The sequence below is a fragment of the Amblyomma americanum genome, chromosome 5 (genome assembly GCF_052857255.1).
Source record: "Amblyomma americanum isolate KBUSLIRL-KWMA chromosome 5, ASM5285725v1, whole genome shotgun sequence".
Lineage (NCBI taxonomy): Eukaryota > Metazoa > Arthropoda > Arachnida > Ixodida > Ixodidae > Amblyomma > Amblyomma americanum.
The window spans coordinates 173,007,774-173,029,856 of NC_135501.1; the positions used below are offsets into that span (position 1 = coordinate 173,007,774).

At 48.5% G+C, this 22,083-nt stretch overlaps 1 protein-coding gene across 1 annotated transcript; it reads left to right on the plus strand.

Moving 5' to 3' along the window:
* Nucleotides 1-2,016: 2,016 nt before the first annotated feature.
* Nucleotides 2,017-20,763, plus strand: LOC144134352 (uncharacterized). Its single transcript, XM_077667282.1, has 5 exons — nucleotides 2,017-2,144; nucleotides 3,592-3,800; nucleotides 14,536-14,749; nucleotides 16,392-16,548; nucleotides 20,644-20,763. The coding sequence occupies exons 1-5, from the start codon at nucleotides 2,017-2,019 to the stop codon at nucleotides 20,761-20,763; spliced, it is 828 nt and encodes a 275-aa protein (XP_077523408.1).
* Nucleotides 20,764-22,083: the final 1,320 nt, after the last annotated feature.

Below are 22,083 nucleotides of genomic sequence, written 5' to 3' on the forward strand. Positions count from 1 at the left end.
TCAGGGACGTCACAAGATTCCTTGTTGGGTTTGATTCCTTGCAGTAGTGCTTTCGCAGTTGAAGCAATGGCCGGACCGCGGCTATGTGAAAATGCGCAAGAGCACGAAACGAAAGGGGAAAAAGGAAGGTCACCATGCGCCATACCCTCCTCTGTGTATCTACAAAAACTGAACCTCATTGAAATCATCGTAAGCTGCACCCACAGTGGTGCTTCGCACGCATCGAGTCAGTCATGTTTGCCCTAGGTGCCACCCTAAAGTTTTGTCGCGGCCAAAACAATTTTGTCAAGAAAATAGAAAATTGTCGCATATGCCCCGAGATTTTTCCTGCAATGACGTGACTGATTGCGGTGTCGTGATGTCGTAGTCGAGGGTATGCTGACGAAATGAAATTCGGCATTTCTTGGTATCCAGCGAAACCGTTTCACTGAGTTCTTTCTTCGTACGCAGGCCCAAGCGAAGATGCGACTGAGGAGGCGTCAGGCGGAGGAGGTGGAGGTGGAGGTGGGCCGTCTGGACCATCTGGGCCATCTGGGGCGCCTCGCAAACCACCATCAGGTGAGCTTTGCTAACAACTCTGATTGCACTTTGGACATCAAGATAACGCTACTCATTTGTACAAAAATATAAAGATCTCGCCCGCTGACCTGGTGGATGGGAGCTGCTGCGGATATTCTGGCATTTCAATGCCTCCCCCAGTAAAACAGACCTCTACCTAAGGAAAACTTGTATGCTGCCATAAGCTAATACAGAAATGTCAACTAAACATACAATTATCACTCATATGTCATACAAATGTTATGCTTTTTTACAAAATCAAAATTGTTATCCAGAGGTCATACAATATCATTTAAATTGTATGACGTTTTCCGAAAACGCTTGTATGAGGTTAGTGCTTCATATAGCTGTTTTACTAGCGCTGTGACCTGGGACGGGACTCATGTCCATGAACATAAATATTTTCGCCATGTGTTACCACTATTCCACTTTATACACCAAGTTTTATTGCACATTATTCTGGATAACTCCATACCACATGGTACAGCTCCCGATTAGGGTTGGAAACAGGAGGACATAAGTGCGCCTAGTAAGGAGTAACATGAAAGGTATTAGAAATTGACTGACACTAGGCCTCATCAGGAGAAAAATAAAAGCCCGAGGGATTCGGGAAGTTTCGAAACAAATGCGGGGTAACCAGTCTTCACCGAAGCTGCACGCGCTGACGCCGCCAGAGCGCGCATACTGCGGAGTTTTTGATAGGCTCAGTTCTAGTTTCGCGACATACATACAGTTCACTTTCGCACTTGCTAACGTACATCTTCGAATTTTCCGCAAAGTATAAATTATTTTTCAGATCCATAGCCAGAGGCTAGCCAAGGGGGGTCGACTTCATGCCTGTCAGCAGGAACGCGTCCCACGCCCGCGCCGCACGGTTAAGAACTAGGGAGCAGCACGCGAGTTTAACACCCATGACGGAGTCTATCGGCACTAAATCTGTCTCGGAAAACAAACTGCGGTGCATGTGCAACGAATTGGCGCAGCATAATTCCTGTTCTTTGGCAGTAGGTTTCGTAGCGGCGAAGAGGCGATGGCACTGGTTGCGAATCTAATTTGTCATTTACTCATACCCATCACGTCATTATGGTCACAACTGGCACGTCGACCGAACTAAACAGCAACCTAAAGGATCATTGCACTATACGCCTCATGACGTCAACGCACAATACACATAAACATGGCTGTCGGAATTGACGTGACTTTCTTTGCCGTCTTTAGCTTATAGCAACTTCAGCGCCGTATTGTCTTAAGGTTCCACTTTGGTTGTGGCGTAGAATCGACGACATGAACAGCAGGTGGGGAATGAATGGCACATCCGGAGACACCGTCGGCCTGGCCGAGGTGACGCCGCTATAGCCACCTTCGTGTCGACGCTTTCAGTCTGACATAGTCGCACAGACACGCTGCTGCTCAACCGACGCGCAGTTTCTTTCTAGGTACTATATTAGCTCGTAAGACATGCCATACGCGTCTCTGTGCCTCCGCCACTCGTCACCATCGGTGACGTTCGACCAATGGGTCAAGGATGCGGTAAAGTTGCGGCAAGAGTGCGGAAAGGGTGCGGAAAGTGTGCAGGAAGGGTTTAGGCAAGTAAGTGGCATTATGGGTGTGTTTCTTTTTTCATTAGCGTGACGTCTTCTCCAGCGGCATACGGGACATGAAGCAGAGGCCGATGGCAGGGAACCGAGGGAATCTGAAATGAAATGGATCGTTAGAAAATGAACCCCTGGTTTCCGTGAGCGCTGCTACTTTGGGAAGGAAATTCAGAAATTAGATTTTCTGGGCTTAGTTCAATTCCTCCAACGTGTCCTTTCTAGCACTGCATGGTTCGGCCGTCATAATCTACTTCGTATATGCCGAAAGAATTGCACATACATCTATCTGATCAACGCTTATGCATGCCAAAGGAAGTAGTGGGCTTCAACCAACACGTACTGGAGGGCTGTTTGTTAATTGCGCTGTTCAGCGGTTGTTTAATAGCCGCAAATATCTTGGCACACAGGAGCAGTTGCGTTTCGCTTCCAACAAAACGCGGCATTGACCAGAATCAGTAGAACGCTAAAGCCAAGCAGCCTTGCTTGTGAAAAACGAGAATGATTACGAGGTAACATCGAGATGCTTTGCATTAAATGGTGCGCTCAAGAGTGCGTACCATCTGAGATTTTCCAAATTTCCGACGTCCTTGGGATCAGTCACCTTACGTTTCAGCTTACTAGAGCGCATTGCTACAGCTGTTCGCAAGGTCACTCAACTGGCCCTACGGCGAATGCAGAACGGCCAACGAACTGAAACACCAATGATATAGGCGGCCCGTCATGGTGACTTAACAAGCGCGAATCGCATACAAAAATTGCCCATCATATCACGCATGAAAGAGTACTCATCAAACAGCGCGTTACCGTATACATTACCATGAATACAGCTAGTGTCCAAACATTCCTTTAAGGGACAACAGTTTGCGGTCAGTAGCAAGGTTTTAGAAGGGACAAGAAAATGGTGCCACTGAGCTGTACATTTTGTATCTGTACACAGTACATAAACCATATATATGGCAGCTGACAAGTGTGGGGTTTCCTTCTGAACACCTTTTTCTGGGATCTTCAGAGACTGACACACTACACACAGCTTTTCTGAAGCGCCTGACAAGGCTTTTGGAGTTGACTAAGCTTGGAAAGCTACAAACCTCCAATTAGCTGAGGTTTAATATGGAGATGACATTGGAACTTTAGTAAAAGGTGCTCCGTGTCTTCACACTTCAAGTCAACTTTTACTAGCAAAATTTAGTTAATTTACGAATGTTACATGGACTGTGTATCCGATGGCTTTACGTCAAGAGTGCTTACCGGAGCGTCTTTTCTCAGAAGTGGTTCGCAAAGGCCCTCGTTGAGTTGCACCTCAGGAGCAGTCTCCCTTCTCTGTGCAGCAGCTGCAGTATTTCTGTGGTGTGAATGTGCGGTGCTGCTCGGCGTCGGCTGTATTTTACGCTCAGCTGATGTGTAATGCGAGGACTGCTCTTTTTTTTTTGCCTTTCAGGAACACAAAAGAGACTGAGGCTACTAATGGGAAAACTACTGAGGGAAAGGGAGGGGATGATGCCGATGCAACAGATACAGGGGGTCCAACTGATGAGGCACCTCCAACTGCCGGCACACCAGGACCTGCGCCTCATACTCCCTTCCCTCCGCCTCCTGCTCCCCCGAAAGCTACAACCACAAAGACGACGACGACAACAAAAGCCCCATGTAAGCTCTTGCATGCGTCTTCAACACGCCCAGAATATGATCTCCTTTGCTCCTCAACTGTATGCCTGCCTGCCTTGCTTACAGTTGTCCTATCGCGGTAAAGGGTATGTAAATGTCAAACTGCTGGATAAATACCCATCCTCTACTACCAGTTGGGCAGTGTGCCTGCGAATTCTTTCTAAGCGCCTGGGAACTGTTTAAAAGGCACCACTACGTCTCAGTAAAAATCAATACTTTCGTTGTAGTAAGCTTTCCTCAGAGAAAGCTAGTGAGTGCGAACATCAGTCAGGCATCATGAAGCAGCCGATGCATATTTTCTTTGTCAAGCTGTTTTAAGCCTTGCCGGAATAGTAGCGGTTCCTTTGAAGCAGCGACTACAAATTATATGGCCTGTTAAATATGGCGGAAAGCAAATCATTCAAACTTAGGAATAGTTAAAAGAGTGTTTTTTTATTTTATGTTGTCAATTATTGTGTAACTATTAGAGCTACGAATGTTTACATAAAAATCATTGATTTATTACAGAATAGCAATTACTTATAATTTACTTGGTACCAGTGACTGTTGGCTTCCTTTCTATGATTGTTGTAACAAGTCCCTCATTTCCCTACCCTTGTCCGGTCTGCTTAACTGTGGCGATTGAATGATGAATGATTTTGAACATTTAAAACCTTTATCTGCGTCATTTCGTTTCTCAAGGAACATACGACTTAACGGGCTTAACACTTTCGGAATGGTCCCGGAGGAAGTTTTATCGCCCCAATATTCTTAGCACTTTGATTTTTTCTTATGGCGCCGCAGGGATTCTTAGCACATTTTTTTTTTTTTCCTAGATGGCGCCGCAGGGCTTCATTTTTGGGACGCACCTCAGGGTAAAACAGCGGTAGCAGAGACTCGACTGGGGATGTTACCACGATAACATTGGAAGCCTCACTCGTAGGAAAACCCGGCAGTGTCCTAAAACACCCTGATTGTTACTTGGTCAATTATGTAACTACAACAGATGTGACGTCACCAACAAGTAACTGGCGGCCGCAACTGACGTCAGCAAACTGGAGGTGTTCCTACACCAGCAGTACTTCTCTCGCATATATGTGCACCCCGTAGAGGACACCATCTAGCTCGGCGAGGCGTTTCTGGTGCAAAGACGTTGAGCCCCTATGTTGTCGCACAAGTGCGGGACTTGTCGCGTTGTAGGAGCCGACGCGTCAACAAGCAGACGCAACGGCGTCTACGGGAGCCGGTCGGCCTTGTGAGAAGAGTCCCCATTGTCGGGCTGGTTCCGGCCCGGCATATGATGATTTTTTTTTCAACTGGGTCCTCCCTAATGACTTATAGGTCGTCTTATTACGCGCTACACATTACACATTGCGGTACGAACCAAGAAGAAATGAAGGACACTGACAAGACGGGGAGCGAGATCATGTACAGTCATGGACAAAATTTTGCGAGATGCCGGAGCGGCGTTTTTAAGCTGCCTCTGCGCCACTCTGCGGCGCAGTGGCCGCGTCGGGCTGCGCTGGACGATGACTAGGCGCATGCGCGTCCTATACTCGTCCGCTTTCCTGTCTGATAGCTCGTTTCGCGTGATCAGCTCTTTTTCTGAGCTTGGCCGCGGGAGGCCGCTTTTCGCCGCTCGTCAGCCGCCTGATGGCCGCCGTACCCGGCACGGTGACTGCATGCCATGACGGCGCGCATTCCCGGCGCCCGTCGCATTTATATCCTGTTGCTTTTTTAAGGAGATAATTAAAGCGCTGTCCTTTTTTTCTTTTTGCTAATCATTCGCCACTTCTTGCCTGCGAAAGAGGCTAGGTTTTTGCAAACAGTGCGCTGTATCAAAACTGCTTTTTGAGGGAGCGATTCAGTCCGTGCCCCTCAACGGCGAGCATTACCGTGCAACTTAACTTTTGTGCCGCCAGGAAATTTAAAGCACCGAAAGAATTCTTGGGCAGCAAATTTATTGCCACAAAAGAAAAAATTGTACGTAAACAAAAACGCAATGAGTCTATGACGCTTCGTTTGGCAAGCCTGGTTACTGCTAATGGAGGATCCTGCATTCGAAAGTGGTCTTTCCATTGCCGCCTGGACCGTTTTTGTTTTCTGTCATTGGTATTTTGTTGCACTGCAATAAATATGTTGCCTATGAATACCTTCGTTTCTTCACACCTTACGGCGGCGCAATATTTATGAAGTGCTTACGATGCACGTTGACGGTGGCTGTTGAGGGGCATCAAGAAGCGGTTTTGACGGGCAGCGGGCAGTAGCGCACAGCCGTCATCTACAGTAGGCGGGAAGTTACAAATCACTAGAAAAAAGAAAAAAAAGGACAGTGCTTTATTTATCTCCTTTAAGAAAGCAGCAGGATATAAATGCGCCGCACATGGCGTAGTCATGGCAGTCGCCGGGCCGAGATCGGCGGCCATCAGGCGGCTGACGAGCGGCGAAAAGCGGCTTCCCGCGGCCAAGCTCGGAAACAACAGCCGGTCACGCGAAACGAGCTATCAGACAGGCAAGCGGACTAATATAAGACGCGCATGCGCATAGTCATCGCAGCCTCGACGCGGCCACTGCGTCGCCGAGTGGCGCAGTGGCCACGCCCTCACTAGGCCACGCCCTCATCCTCTTGGCACACGGGGCCCGTATGTCTTTTGTCACCCTTCAATTCGAATGTTGTTTCATGAAAACTACCGATTTTGAAGTGTGTATCTGAAATTTCGGTGAGCGGGAGTTGTTTCAGCACCAGCACGACCGCTTTGACTACGGGCATGCCCCCCTGGCACATCTCCTTGTGTTCCCAGAATTCGCAAATGCAGCAGGCAAATTTGGTGTATTTTTTTTCAGCACCATAGTTCCAAACAATGGGTGCCATACTCTCGCATTTTCACATATGCCGTCAGACTATACGGCTTGGCAGCCAATACAAACATGGTATCGTGCAAAATAATGCTGACAGTTAATGAAACTGTTTCGATAAGTTGTTTGGAATTTTATAAACTGTGTTGCGTGCAGAAATCAACCCTACAATATATGTTGTAACACGACAACATAGCGAGAATCGTAGATGCCACGACATGCAGTAATTTGGTTGTGTGCACAGTGAATATTCGGAACTTTCGAATATAATCGAACATTATATATTTAGTATTCGTATTCGATTCGAAAACCAAGTATTCGTGTTGTTTCGAGTAATCGATCCGACGCGAATATTCGTATTTAGCCGAATATTTTACTGCGAGCACCGTCGTTCGTTTCAGTCCGCAAGTCCTATCGACATCGACATAGCAACATGACGGCGCTCAGAGCCATGCGTAACGTCGGGCCATGCCGTAGCTGATTGTGCTGGTGAGCTTCTTAGTGGCTATACCTGCGACGGCGCGTCCGACTGATTCGTGCCATGGCGAACCAAGGTTGTGGACACTGAAAAGGAAAGAGCGCCGTATGGAAATACTTTGTGAAGACATCGCCATCGACGGCGGTGTGCACCACGTGCAGCAAAGTGCTTCGAACGCCTTCAGGCACGACAACGCCGCTTGCCAAGCATTTGAAGCTGCATGCGGCCCAGATGAAAGAGTCTCGAAAGATGGCTGCAGGTGGGCCGGAGAAAGATCAGCCGACCATGACCTACTTTGTGCGCCCGACAGAGCCGCTTTCAGAAAAGATGACGCAAGCACTAAACAGCAAGGTCGCTGCCATGGTGGCGCTTCATTTGCAGCCCTACAGCGTCGTTGAAGAGCGCGGGTTTAAAGAGCGGTTGGCAGCTGTTGTTTCACACTATCGCCTACCGTCGCGCTGTACACTTTCGCGGGTGCTTGTTCCGCGCATGTATGACGATACGCCGAACAAGGTGAAAATAGAGCTCAGCACCGCTTGTACCCCCTACAATTCCACTGCCAAATTTCTAATTGTTGTTGTTTGCGTTCTGCCATGTTTGGTTATTGTTGGGTGTGCTTGGGGTGTCTGTGCCGAACCTACGTTAGTTAAATAGTCTGTCTCTAGCGTCGTTATTGGTTCTTTGGGTGTTTTGGTTCTTAATGTAATTTCTGAAGCTCTACTCTTGCAAGGCAAACGTTTGTTGAGTCTGTTGTATTTCGTTTTGCATTTGCTGCATTCGCTCAAATATTTGAGTCATGAAGTTTACTATTTTGTCGTTGGGATTGCTCCCCTCACTGTTGTTTCGTTGCGTCTCCATAGGAGGAGGGGTTGGTGTTCTAATTGGCGAGCAGCTTCTTCTAACCTCTTGTTTTTCTGTAATGAGCTCGTTGAGCTGTCTTTTCAGCTCGTTCGATTCTCTGCGACTCTGCTGGAGCTCGCGCCTAAGGTTTTGAAATTTGGCAGATGAACTGTAGGGGGTACAAGTGTAAGCAGGGCCTTCTACAGCAGTTTATTCACACCAAAACAACCCCACCAGACGTAATCATGTTACAAGAAACTAACACCACCCCTACACTCAGGGGCTACACATATCAGGAGAGCGGCCGTACGGCAACCCTTATAAGTAACCAAGTAGTAGCCATAACACACAAAGCAATTGAGGACACCCAGATCGAACACGTAATTACGGAAATAATACCCAAAAAGAAAAGGAAAGCTAAAAGCACCTTTATCATTAACCTATACAGCCCGCCTAAGCAAACCAAAGGAGACTTCATTAGGCTCTTCGCGGAGGCAAAAAAGATGGCGGGACAAAACACCCTAGTGATAGCAGGCGATTTCAACGCCAAGAGTCCAAGGTGGGGCTCCCCTAACGAGGACAAAAAGGGACGCGGCATATGCACGGCGGCAGAAAACGCGGGTTGCGAGCTGCTAACCGACGAAATCCAACCAACTAGACAGGGAAATAGCGTGAGTCCAGACACGTGTCCTGACCTAAGCTTTGTAAGGGGCGCCAAGAATGCGGAGTGGGAGAACCTGCTCGACAACCTTGGCAGCGACCATCACATCCTAAGAATCAGCGTCACGGCGGAAAACGTCCGGAGGAAGATTGGCACGGCCCGGCTGACAGATTGGGACGCCTTCAGAGCGCACTGCAGACAGCTCGAGGGAAACACCATCAGCTCAGCAGAGGACTGGAGCCAGCAACTAAGGCAAATCCAGGACCTTTACACTAAAGAAGTCGACAGAACAGAGCAAACACCCGAGGTGGACAAACGGGTCCTCAAGCTATGGGAAGCAAGACGCGGACTCACCAAGCAGTGGAAAAGACAGAAACTCAACAGAAAACTCAAAAAGAAAATTGCGGACATCACCAGGCAGACGGAGGAGTACGCGAACCAGCTGGCCAGACAGGGATGGCAGCAATTCAGCAATTCGCTGAGCGGCACCCTCAGCACAGCTAGGACGTGGCAGATCCTCGAAGCTCTCTTGGATCCGAGCAAAAACAAGTCAGAAGGCAGCAAGGCTATACAGCGGCTAGCCCACCAGTACCAAGGGACGGACGAACAACTATTAGAAGAAGTCAAGATCAAATGCTACGGCAGAGATCAGGTCGAAAACTACAAAGAAGAATACCGCGGGGAAGGCTACCCCACTATGGACAGACCCATCACGAGGGAAGAAGTAGTAGAAGCGATCAGATCGGCAACGAAAAACACGGCAGCAGGAGCGGACAAGATCCGGAACTCTCTGATCCGAAATATCAGCGACGATGCAATCGACCAACTAACCAAATACCTCAACACACTCTGGCAAGAAGGAACAGTTCCGGCGGAATGGAAACATGCCGTCGTCGTAATGATTCCAAAGCCAGGCAAGACGCTACAAATAGAGAACCTCAGGCCGATATCCCTCACGTCGTGCCTGGGAAAACTCTACGAGAAAGTAATCACCAGACGAATTCAATCTTACCTGGAGAAAGAGCAACTGTACCCGGACAGTATGTTTGGATTCAGGGCCAACCTCTCTACACAAGACGTGCTACTCCAACTCAACGAGGAAGTGCTCGAGACGATGCCAAAAGCGGGCGAAATTGTGGTCATGGCCCTCCACATAAAAGGGGCATTTGACAACGTCAGCCACGCGGCCGTCATGGAGGGCATAAACAATACCAACTGTGGGAAGAGAACCCACGACTACATCAGGGACTTCCTAAGCAACAGAACAGCAACAGTGGGCCTGGGCGAGCTGAGAAGCGACGTCTTTCACACCCCCTGCAAAGGCACACCCCAAGGATCCGTCATATCGCCCGTCCTCTTCAACGTGGCAATGATCGGCTTAGCAAACAGACTAAAGAAGATCCAAGGTATCCAGCACGCGATGTACGCCGACGACGTCATAATCTGGACCACTCAGGGATCACTCGGTGAGAAGCAAGAGAGACTGCAAGAGGCTGCCACCTGCGTGGAAATCTACACCAAATAACGAGGCCTACGATGCTCGACGGAAAAATCGGAACTCCTCAGAATTGGCAAACATCCCACCCAGGCAACACTAGAAGTCACCCTCGAGGGACAACACATCCCCGAGAAGAACATGATTAGAATTTTGGGAATGTGGCTGCAAAGCAGCCGCAAGTGCAGCCACACCATCAGCCTGCTAAGCAAGGCAGCGGAACAGGTGGGCCGCACGATCAACCGATTCTCCCAGAAAAGACTAGGAATGAGAGAGGAAGACACCCTCAAACTCGTCAACAGCCTCATCGTCAGCCGTGTAACGTACTCCCTACCGTACCACGCAACCACCAAGGCGGAAAGAGAGCTAGCCGACACCATCCTCAGAAAGGCTTACAAGACAGCCCTCCACCTACCCAGAAACACGTCCAACGAGAAACTCCTGTAGTTGGGCGTCAGCAACACCTTCAGCGAACTCGCGGAAGCGCTGCTGGGTGCACAGATCATCAGACTCGGAGGCACCCCCGCAGGACAGGCGCTCCTGAAAAGGCTGGGTCGGGACACGCGCGGACTAATCGATAGATACGCGGAGGTTCCGGACCAGCTCAGAAGATCCTTTAACATAGGGCCTATGCCAAAGAACATGGACCCTAATCTCCACGCAAACCGGCGCAAGGCTGGGGCAGAATACGTCGAACGAACGCTAGCCCCAAAAGACAACACTGTCTACACAGACGCTGCCGTCTATCCATGCGGAGCAGAACATGCAGCCGCAATGGTGGTAGTAGACAACGAAGGAAACCTAGTGACGAGCGCCACGGCGAAAGTCGCTGGCGCAGCGGAGGCCGAGGAAATTGCCGTCGTGCTGGCGGCAGCAGAAGGCTATAGGACCGGCCTCCCCCTAATTCTAACAGATATTCTAACAGATTCGAAAGAAACGTGCAAAAACTACACGAAGGGCAGAATTAGCAAAACGGCCCTCAGGATACTCAGCGGGGTAGCCCCTACCGAGCTAAACAAACCCAGACACAATCCGATTTGGATCCCAGGCCACGCGGGGATACGAAGGAAACGAAAGGGCAGACAGCCTAGCTCGAGGCGAAGCAATCCGAGCAGGACAGTCTAACGCCCCGGAGTTCCATCTGCAAGCCTGCGAGGGGGGATACGCAGAACTTTTAATTACACAGGGGGATCAGAATCAAATATCCACCACCACACAAAGCTCTGTCAAAGGAGGAGGCCACCATCTGGCGTAGACTACAGACAAACACCTTCTCCAACCTACACACACTCAACAAAATGTTCCCATCACAATACAGGGCCACCTGCCCGTGGTGCGGAGCCACACTCACACTTCATCGCATTACTTGGGAGTGCGAACGCAACAAAGCATTCCACAAACACGAACACCCGAGTGCGGAGCAATGGGAGAGCCGTCTCACCAGCAGCGAGCTCACGGCCCAACGGGCCTTAGTGAGGCACGCGGGCGATGCAGCACGGCTCAGTGGAGCCCTGGAATAGGGGCCCACCCATGCTGAAGAGAAGACTCTGATCGCCAGCGCCAAGAACGAAGACGACGGAGCTTTCGAATCCGTGAATCTCTTGAATGGATCAATAAATGTTTTCACTCACTCACTCAGCAACGCTTTTGAAGGCGGAACTGCAGCTGTTGCCTTTACCAGCAACATGTGGAGATCGTGAGCGAACGAAAGCTACGTAAGCGTCACTTGCCATCTCCTAGCTCCTAATTTTCAAATACAGCGGTTCACGCTTAACACGCGTCATATGAATGACAGTCACCGTGCTGAAAACATCGCAGCTATGCTGGGCGCGATGTGCAGCGAGTGGGGGATGCCCGACAACTGTGAAACATACATCGTGACAGATAATGGGCGCAACATCCGTGCCGCTGTCAGGAGGCTCCCGTGGACTGAGCGATCGTGTTTCGCCCACACCCTGCAGCTAGCCCTTAACGACGCAAGATCTCGTACGCCACCCATTGATCGTCTGTGCAAGAAGGCCAGACACATCGTTGGTCACTATAAGCACAGCTCATCGGCACAAAAAAGGCTAAGAGAATACAAAAAAAACAGGCAAAGATCCTCTCCGTCTGGTGCAAGACGTAGAAGCTAGATGGAACAGCCAGTACCTAATGCTGTCTCGTCTCTTGGAACTAAAGGAGGCAGTCACTGTGGACCTTGCAAGTTCAGACAACAGCATTGATGGGCTCAGTTCACAGGAATAGAAAGAGGCTTCTGAATATGTAGAAACGCTCAAGCCATTCTTTGAAGCCACTGTTATCGCCAGTACAGAAACGTATCCACCACTTTCAGCTCAAATACCACTCATTTTTGGAATACTGCGTTATCTGGCACACTTCACTGGTACTACTGAATTTCATAGAACCCTGGCATGCTCGGTCAGATCAAGCTTTATGCAGAGGACAAGGAGGCATGCCTGGCCATGTTTTTGGACCGACACTTAAAATCCACCATATTCAGAGCCCACAAAGAAAAGATGATATGGCTAAAAGATTTAGTGTTACAAAATCTGTCCCTGTGTGCTCCTGACCCAGAAGCTAAGAAACAGAGGCCAGAACTCTGTGCACAGCAGTCTTCTAATGTCTGGAATGCATTTGGCAATTTAGTGAGGAATGCTGTGGAAACTAAAGCAGTGTCTGCTGCAGGATGGGAGTTTGCTCCTTACTCAGAGGAGGCATTGTTGAAACGAGACAGTGACCCATGCGACTGGTGGTGGACCGTGGGTTCTTTCAGATACCCTAGTCTGTCAAAGCTGTGCACGAAGTACCTCGCAATACCCTCCACTTCAGTGCCAAGTGAGAGGGCATTTTCTGTGGCTGGAGAAGTCGTTTCAGCTAGAAGGGAAAGACTTCTGCCTGACCATGTGGAGCAGCTGGTTTTCCTTCACGACAACCTTTAATGTTCATCCCAGCAATTCACTTTTGTGCTTATGGCAAGATAGGCTTAATCAGTGCTGTGTACTAGTCATTTTCTGTGATATTTCTACTCTTCTAAGAATAATGTTCTGGACTTTTATGGTTTTTGTGCAGCCGCACACACATTTTTCGTTCATTTACTCATTGATAGTGGAACTGTGAAGTTCTTGAATGCTCAAATAAATGTTTTGTAGTGGCTGAATGCGTCTGTCCTAGAATATTCGATATTCAATTCGATATTCCGAACTATTTATTCGTATTCGATTCGAAAAGTTTGACATCTCACACCCCTAATATATATATATATATATATATATATATATATATATATATATATATATATATATATATATATATATATATATATATATATATATATATATATATATATATATATATATATATATATATATATATATATATATAATAGAAACAAGGCAGTAACGCTGATCTCTTCACGCCATCAGAAATTACCACGCTGTTGCCCGCTACGCGGGTGCGAATTCTATGACAATTACGAGTACTGTCCATCCTAACCCATATTCCCTTTACTTGCTGCGTTTGATAAATGACATTCGAACAAGTGCTTGTCAGTAATCGTCTCAGCCTTGCAGTTGATTGGTCACCGCAACACCCTTCGTCACTTAGGCGCATTGGCATCTGTCGAAAATGCCTCCGCTTCGCTGCCACAATCTACCGTTAAGAGGGAATACTGGATACCATCAGTGCGCAACACTAGGGAAAAGATTCACGTTCACTATCTGCATTCACAGAGCTTGGCTTCTTCGTGATGCGATGTTCCGAACAAACGTGCGCTGCAATCCAACCTTTTTTGCCAGAATGGAAAGCACAGCCTCGCGTTTTTCCCGTTGTCTCAAAAAGTGGCGGAATACTCGCTCACATGAAAGAACACGAAAACAGTACAGCGTGCGATTGCCGAAAGGAACAAAAAAAACAAGCAAAAATAGCGCATCTAAATCCAAAATGTTGACTCTATAATTGGGGCTTTCAGCTTCCTGTGCGGAGCTTGACATATCCCCACCCCCTAACTGGCATCCGGGTTCCGCCCATCCCGAACATCGCGTTCCTACGCCGCTGGTCCTCTGTACCTCAGCGGTGGCCAAGTGGTTGAGCATCCGCCTCGCATGCGGGAGGTGCGGGGTTCGATCCCCAGTGGCTCCGGGTGCCCACCGGGGATACAATGGGTACAAGCTTTCCCCTGGCATGGTGCTCGTCTTATCTAGAGGGAAATGCTTAGGAGATGGGTCTTTGATCCCGTCTTGAGCAGACGTAGATACGTTGTGCCATGGCACTCGTTGGCCACAGATGCCCTTGCGCCATAAAAATCGATAATCATCATCATTGGTCCTCAGTAGACGAGCTGTTCTCGTTGCTCTTGGCGGCTCGAAGCATTTGCTGACTCACGGCTTCCTTTTCTCCTGTAACCTCGCAGTCTCCGTCAAGGAGCTGGTCTGCACAGTTGGATGGCGGGCCGTGATTCCGTTCATGATACCGCCAGACGGCCTGTGCCATTTCCTGTACTACGTCGACGTCGTCGTGGTATATACCAGGGTGCACGGTATCCACAATGAAATCAGCTGGAAAGTGTTCCAGGCGGAGATCAAGAAGCAGAGCAAGACCCAAGGCGGCCTCTCGTTTGACATCCGGTGAGCTACTCTGTACTCCGCGCACATGCTGACTGTTCCATCCGTGCCACCGGTGGGTGTGACCCGCCCCCTCCCCCCAAATTAGTCGCCGGTCATCACAAATTTTCATTCACTTCAGGCATTACAAACTGATCGACTGTTCGCGCCTAGTGGCGGCCTCAATTGCAGCCCAAGAATGGAACGCCTATAAGGAAAACAGGGACATATATTTCTGCTGGAATGAGCTTCGTAAAATTTTTTGCATTGCACTATGCTAATTTGTTTGCAGCCTCCTCGAGATTGGTTTCGCAGAAAAATTTTCCGGCTTAGACCAAATAGTTCACGATTAACCTTTCTCGGTGATCGTATCATCCTCCGCATCCCAATCTTCCGGTATTTATGGCACTAAAAGTTAAGGTCGGTGACCTCCCCTTGCAGAACCAGCGCCCTCAGTCATTCCTGCCGCTGTCATCAGCAGAGGGGAAGCCGCAACAATAGCCGCCATCCGAGGACACCTTACTATCGGGTGTTGAAGAAGTCAATTTAACTATTCCAGTATTAATTTCTTCACTATGTTCTTGTATTTACTCTGCTTTGAAACCACTTGCATTTCGGTCATTCGGCCCTGGGGGCATTTAAAAGAAACAAATGATTTACGCAGGTCTTTAAAGCAGTGGAATCAGTCTGCAAAGTTTTCGAAAATCCGCGATGGTACGTCTCCAGCTGGGAAGCTTGCATACGGCGGCCATACAATTTCTAAGGTGAACGGCTCTTCGCGAGAAGCCCACAGTCGCGGGATCGAATACCGGCTTCGCACAGGAAGCTGAGAGTCCTAGTCTGGCTGAACTTAATCCGGAGTCTCACTGCGGCGTCTTTCATAACACACGTGGGGCTTCGGAATGCTAAGTTCTCCATGTCACATGTTACCATCAATGTTACGAAGGCGCCGAGTGTGCTGCCTGCAAACCTATGACTGTGCCTGGCTAGAGCCGTCCCTGCCGCCTTTTCGCACTCTGTTCAGTGAAACAATTAGCATTTATTGCCGCTCATCACACGCGGTGCGGGATAATTTGTACCTTTATATTCATCTCATTTGGCGCAAAACACGCACCATAGAAAAGAAGGGAACACACAAGACGAAACATGCGCGCTACTCGCAACTGATTTATTGTAGAAAAGACGAAAGCATATATACTCGTATGTGGACTACTGCTTCGCCTGCACCGATTCTGCACCGCCTTTCCGCTGCGTAAGAAACCTGGGCAGAATTAGGGACAAAACCGCTCGCGAAACGTGGAGGCTTATTTTATCCTTATCTCTACGATAGATGATAAATTTTCATTCGCATCTCATCCACAACTTCCTGCGTGCAACTTCCTTCATTCGCAACTTCCTGCTTGCAACTTCCTTCATTCGCAACTTCCTGTGTGCTCATTTCCAAGACCCCTTGTAAGATGGCGTCGGAGCAGGTCAGCGAGCATGCAATAGGTTCATCATTTCTTGAATAAATCAGTTAGTTATGAGTATAGCGCCCACGCTTCCTTCTGTGTGTTCCTTTTTTTCGTCTGGTGTGTGTTTTGCGCTAAATGAGATTAACGAAACGGCTGGAAACGAACTAGAACACCAATTACCTCTTCTGAATCTGTGCCGTATTTACTTTCAGATATGTGGATGTCCCACTCCTGAACAATCAGAATGTGATCAAGGCGTTGAACGCTCTGGCCTCAAGCAACATGAAAAACTACGGCCTGCTCACAGTGGTAGCCACACAGAGCTCGAAACTTGCCGGGCTCGTAACTAAGGCCAAAAACGTACTAGAAGTGAGTACGCAAAACTGTACCCTCTTTCGGAACACTGTTCACCGGCAGGACGGTTAATTTGCGTTGCTCGAGATTGGATGAGGAAAAGAAAGGCGGATTTGTAAACCGAACCGAAAGTGGTCATCTTATAGCGCATCTCACAAAGTTATATGCAGAAAATCCACTCATATCCTTCATGGTTAATACATATACACTCGGATGAGAATCTTCCTTCAGGTGTCCCCGGACTGATACTTACCGTCTCGATGTTTTCCGTTCATAAAGCGTATACCAAATCTTAAAATTTGCTCCTTCACGTTCTCAAATAGGCGAGAGAAAAAAACGCGGCTCTAAAGTAAAACATTTTACTTCGATTATCAGTTCTAAATAAAGGTGTGTTATCTCTTGAGCAATGCTTTAATGACTGCTGACGAAATGAAATCATGGAAATCAGCAGTGAGTTAACAACTGTGGGTGAGTAGAGATCTCGGACCTAGCGCCCATAATGTCTGGCGCTGAGGGAGCATGTGGAGTGTGGTGGCGAAAGGAAAATATGCGAAGACGCGTAACTAAAAACGTGACGTTGCCAAATATGAGACCGCACAACACTTTGAGGAAACGGCGTCGAAAGAGGGAATAAGTCGCATAAAATAAAGCCAATTAGTCTGTGAGAACTTCTCAATTGCATGACAATACGGGACCAAAGTTATTTAAACGAATTACAGCTTAGAGGATTAAAAAAGAGGCAACGATCTGCTTCCGCTTAAATCCGGAACCACGGCCTCCGCATCTTACTTTATAACCGATGTAAGGCTGCGACTGTTCATCCTTCCACCTTCGCCTGCATTTGTGTTGAGTGTAGCCTAACTTGAGAGTTCTTGCCAACATCTCCCTCGACCATAACGGCGGACGTTGGAAGTTGATGGTGCACCCTACGCGGAGGTCGTGGGCTTGAATGCCACCTGCGGTATTCGGTTTCTTTTCTTACAATTACACGGTTATCATTACTCGTCGGTCATAAGTGAACCTCAAAAGACACACCTTCCCCTGTAATTTTTTGTCCTTTCAGTGACTTTTAGATTCCTTCGTGTGACAGATGTGTGGCACGGTTAGTCAAGTGGAAGATTTTAAACGCCCACACTAAAGCTCGTCACTGATCGGGCGAAGACACATTCGCTTCCACTCTATTGAGTGCGGAGCAGACACCATGATATCAAGACGGAGTACAGTAGGTTGCAAAGAATGATACAGCTTGTTTACTCTGGTCACAGAGAGTATAAGCCTGCTTTCTGACCCTGCTGTCAGCTCCTAAACCCAGCAGTACCCTTAGCTGAAATTGGCAGCCACGCGTATTTTGTTACTACTGGCGTGGATGATCCTTTTCTAATACACCCTGTGGCGTTTAGATCTTACAGGCATGATAATCTGGGACGTTGGGCGTGTTTACTGCTTTACTCCCAAGTGCTTTACTGCTACCCGAACCTCTAGAATGTCGCGCTGCCTGCTCCACCACGCGATCACAGCAGTGTCTCGGGGGCCATTTCTCGGGTACAAGCCACCTGGGGAGCACAAAAGCAGACGTTTCGCTCTCCCGTCGACGGGAGAGTGAAAGCCGGGGACGAGCGTTGCCGGTTGCTATGGCACCGGCTGAGCGCGCAGTCTAGTAGGAGAAGGAAAGCTGGTTTAGCTGCAGCTGGCGTAGGGAGAAGGACGTGGAGAGAAGGAAAGGCTGAGAGCCAAGCCTCGGGGGTGGAGAGGAAGGTAGGAATGAAACAAGAGGGAAAGCGGTGCCCGGCTTGCCGAGGCTCCGGCGGCTCGCTCGTCGCGTAGGCAGGGGAGACGGAGAGACTAGAGCGGTGGCAGAACGAGATGGATATGAGTATCGCAAGACACTGTGATGAAGCTTATCCCGTAATAGCAGCCGCATGAGGCTTCCGAAAGTCACATGGAGTGAGCTGGGGAATTCATTGCCGCGTTGACGAGGTGCGGAGAAGCGCAGTTCATGATGAATGTTTCCGAAAAGTCTATCCCACGAGATGCTCGTAGATTCGCCATTTCGGCGGAGTGCTTATTCTCCATTCCTACAGGAAAGTCCAAAGCGTGTTGATATTCGAGCTGAATGGGCACGATCGCGTCGGTAGTGGTAGTGCTGGCTCGTAAAGCGGTGAATCCCAGTGGCCAGACGAGCACGAAACAGAGCCTATGTCGAGTACCTAAACGTGCTCGAAACAAGACGACCACAGCCAAGTAGCTAAACATGCTTGAAAACAGAGGCGGAAGCCAAGAAGCTAAACTTGTGCGAAACAAAAGCAAAGCAATGTAGCTGTTTGTGTGCAATTTGGGCTCTCGTCCGGTGCCATGAAATGTCTGTAAATATGCCTGTGCCAGTGCTACTGTCTTCGCTAGATGCATGCGCCAGAACAACCGTACCTGCCGGAAGCATAGCTGATTCCAACCAGGGGCTAGATTACGTAACTGTCAATTAGGACAATTGTCAAAAACTTGTCACAAAGGTGTCAATAAGCCTCGCTCCTATTGGTCGGTTGTGGCCAGCGGCCATATTGCTTTTTTGCGTCATGGGCGGCTGCTGATGACGTCACGGATATGACAGAAGTGATGACGTTGCACACCTAATTATGCAGGCAGTTTTTGGGTTTTTTGTCACAGTTTTGAGGCTGTCAGTTAGACCGTTTAGTTTGTGACAGAAAATGGCGGCGGTGTACGCAGCGATACGACTGAGGCGGATGCGATGGCGCGATCAACGGCGAAGGAGGGCGCACGAAGACGCGTTTGACTTGCCGGAAGAGCTGTTTCGACGCCTTTTTCGACTGGAGAAGCAGACTGTGGAGTGGTTGTGGGACGAACTCGCCGATGAACTGGGAGGTTTGCGTGCAAGTGCGCTGTCGGCGCGGCGGCAGGTGCTGTGTGCACTGGGGTTCTTTGCCACGGGCGGCTTTCAGGCTGCCGTTGGTAGTGAGGCGCACGTCTGCTTCGCACAACCGACGGTGAGCAAATGCGTACGGCGGGTGTTGGAGGCCATTTGTAGAGCTAGTGCGCAGAAGGGGTTGGTGTCGTCACAACCTCTGTGACACAAAGCTACATATAAATAAGACGTGCATATGCTGGCAAAGCACTTTACTTTCCTAGCACATGGCACTTCGTGGTCGTCTTCTGTTTCCCAAGGGGAAAGAAACAATTACTCGTCACGTACTACAACACCTCACCTTTTGGCATTTTTGTCATCGATCGAAAGAGGTGAACAACAAAGAGTTCAACAAGTTGTCTTCGTCGATTTTTACCAAGCGATACTTTCAAGTTCGCTCGGTAGTCAAGTAGCCTTCTCTGCATTCGTTGAAATTTTTCTGCACACTTAGGTCAACCGCACAGTAGATCGATTCCAGACGCCGCGCAAAAAACAATATCACGGCGTGAAACAGCCGCTTTCTTGCAAAGCGGCCTTTTTACTACCGTCAGCACATCCACGCGGCATCAAAAGTTACCCACCAGCTAGTTTAATAGCCCAACTTCAAACGCTTTTTGTTTTGCTTAATATTTTCGAACTTTAAACACAATGTTTTGACAAAATAAAATAAAAGGTATTTTCATCGTTGCTAATTTCTTATTTCTTTTTACAAAAAAATAAGCAGACGGTCCCTTGAATGCTTTCGGGACACCGCCCTGTTGTAATTGGCTGATTCCTGGTTGCGTCACGTGGTGACGTTTCATTGTGACGTCATTTTGACGTCACTGTCAAAACTTGTGACAGCATTTGTCACAGTTGCGTAATCTAGCCCCAGCAGTTCGCTTATTAATTCACCAAGCTTAGTTCTACAAATCCTTTTTGTAACCTGACTGCCAGCTGTTTCCGCCTAATTCGAACTTTCGGTTTTGTTTGACTATTTTTTCCTCATGAAAATTCTGCGCAATGTAAACAGGGTGGCGCACGTGCATGTTTGTGCCACTTCGAAAAGAGGGCGCCACGATTCAGTGAGGTCATGAAAGCGGAGCACACATGTTCACGCATTCCCCTACGGATCATTCGCATTGGTGCCTGTAAATTATCTATCCCGTTGCAGAAAGTGCTACATAACTGTTTCCAAATTGCTTTCCTCGCAGAAACTGAAAAGCATGCAAGGCAACGACAAGAACAGAAAAACAATAATAGCTCTCGGCCTGTACGACTTCACAAATGCATGGAGCACGTACCAGGCGCAGTTCAAACTGGCCGTCGAGTGAGTATAGCCGCAGCAACATGAACTTTCACAGCGTCATGCTTTTTTTCTAGTTTTCTTCTACGTGCGATATGAAGCGAATTGTGTTGTTCCACGCGATCCCAATTCTACCGCCATACCTTCGCACTACGGGCACTGACCCAAGGCTACACAACTCTGACCTAGCCTCGCAGCTTCCTCGCTTTTCTTCACCCGCATCTGCACGGGGAATGGTGCCGCGCGTGGGTCGTTTTAAGACATCTATACAAAAGCTCTTCCTTAAAAGACATGACCAGAATGCAGTGGCGGTGGATGAACAATTTGAAATGTGGGCTGTTTTGTAAGTTTTCATTTTAAATGTGCGCAAGATGACTACAAACTCAAAGCAAAACAGATGGTCATGGACCTATGGAGGTCGCGGGGGCCATGACCAGTGTCACCTCTGCCATAGCCGTTCTTTTGATCTTCTCTTTCTCAGCATGGGCGGGAAGATTGTATTTGCATGTCCAGAATGTCTTTATCCGCTCTTTGTGTGGCGATTTCAAGTGTTTCTCGAATGCAGTGCGCAGTGGAAGAAAGAGAAGATTCCTGCGGTTGGGTAGCGGGAGCATAGCATTGGTGCTTTTGCATATGTGGTTCACTTCACAGAGGTATACAATCGCTTCAATAAGACACCGCTTGCTTGCGTAGCTTTATACAGTAACACATTATCTGTATGTGCATGGCCACACTGAACAAAGAGCGAAAACTTAAATCCTGACCCTCGCGATTTGATTCGCAGCCTGCATTTACTGAGGCAACATGGTACTTCTACCAATCAATAATATATTATTTGATTGACATCCATAGTTCGGATGCCGTCCTGATGGAAGTCATCGTGCAGGAACAGTGAGTTACGCTATGCAAACCGCTAAGTGTGTTGCAATTGCAGCTTTACATCGCTGCCAGCAGGTTGAGACAAAATACGAATGCATTTACACCGCTTCATTCATCCCAGCACCACAGCGTGAAAGAAATTTTCTAGCACTGCAGGCACATTCAATGGCAATCACGGCCGGCATTTTATTCCATGCGAACAAAGCCGGAATCGACGTTGGGCTGCGCAATAACCTCAGGCGCGTCAGAACACATATTGAAGAAAGTACGGCATCACTGTTGTTACATCGTCATAAAGCCACAACTCGATCCGCACACCTTTTATCGCACAAAACATGCTGCAAGCGAACCAAGGCCTCCGTCAACCAAAGGAATAACGGTGCCGCGGCCCACTGGAGACAGTAAAAGGTAAATAAAGTACCGGACCCATGTTATTGAAGCACCCCAAGGACGAGCACGGAGACGTATA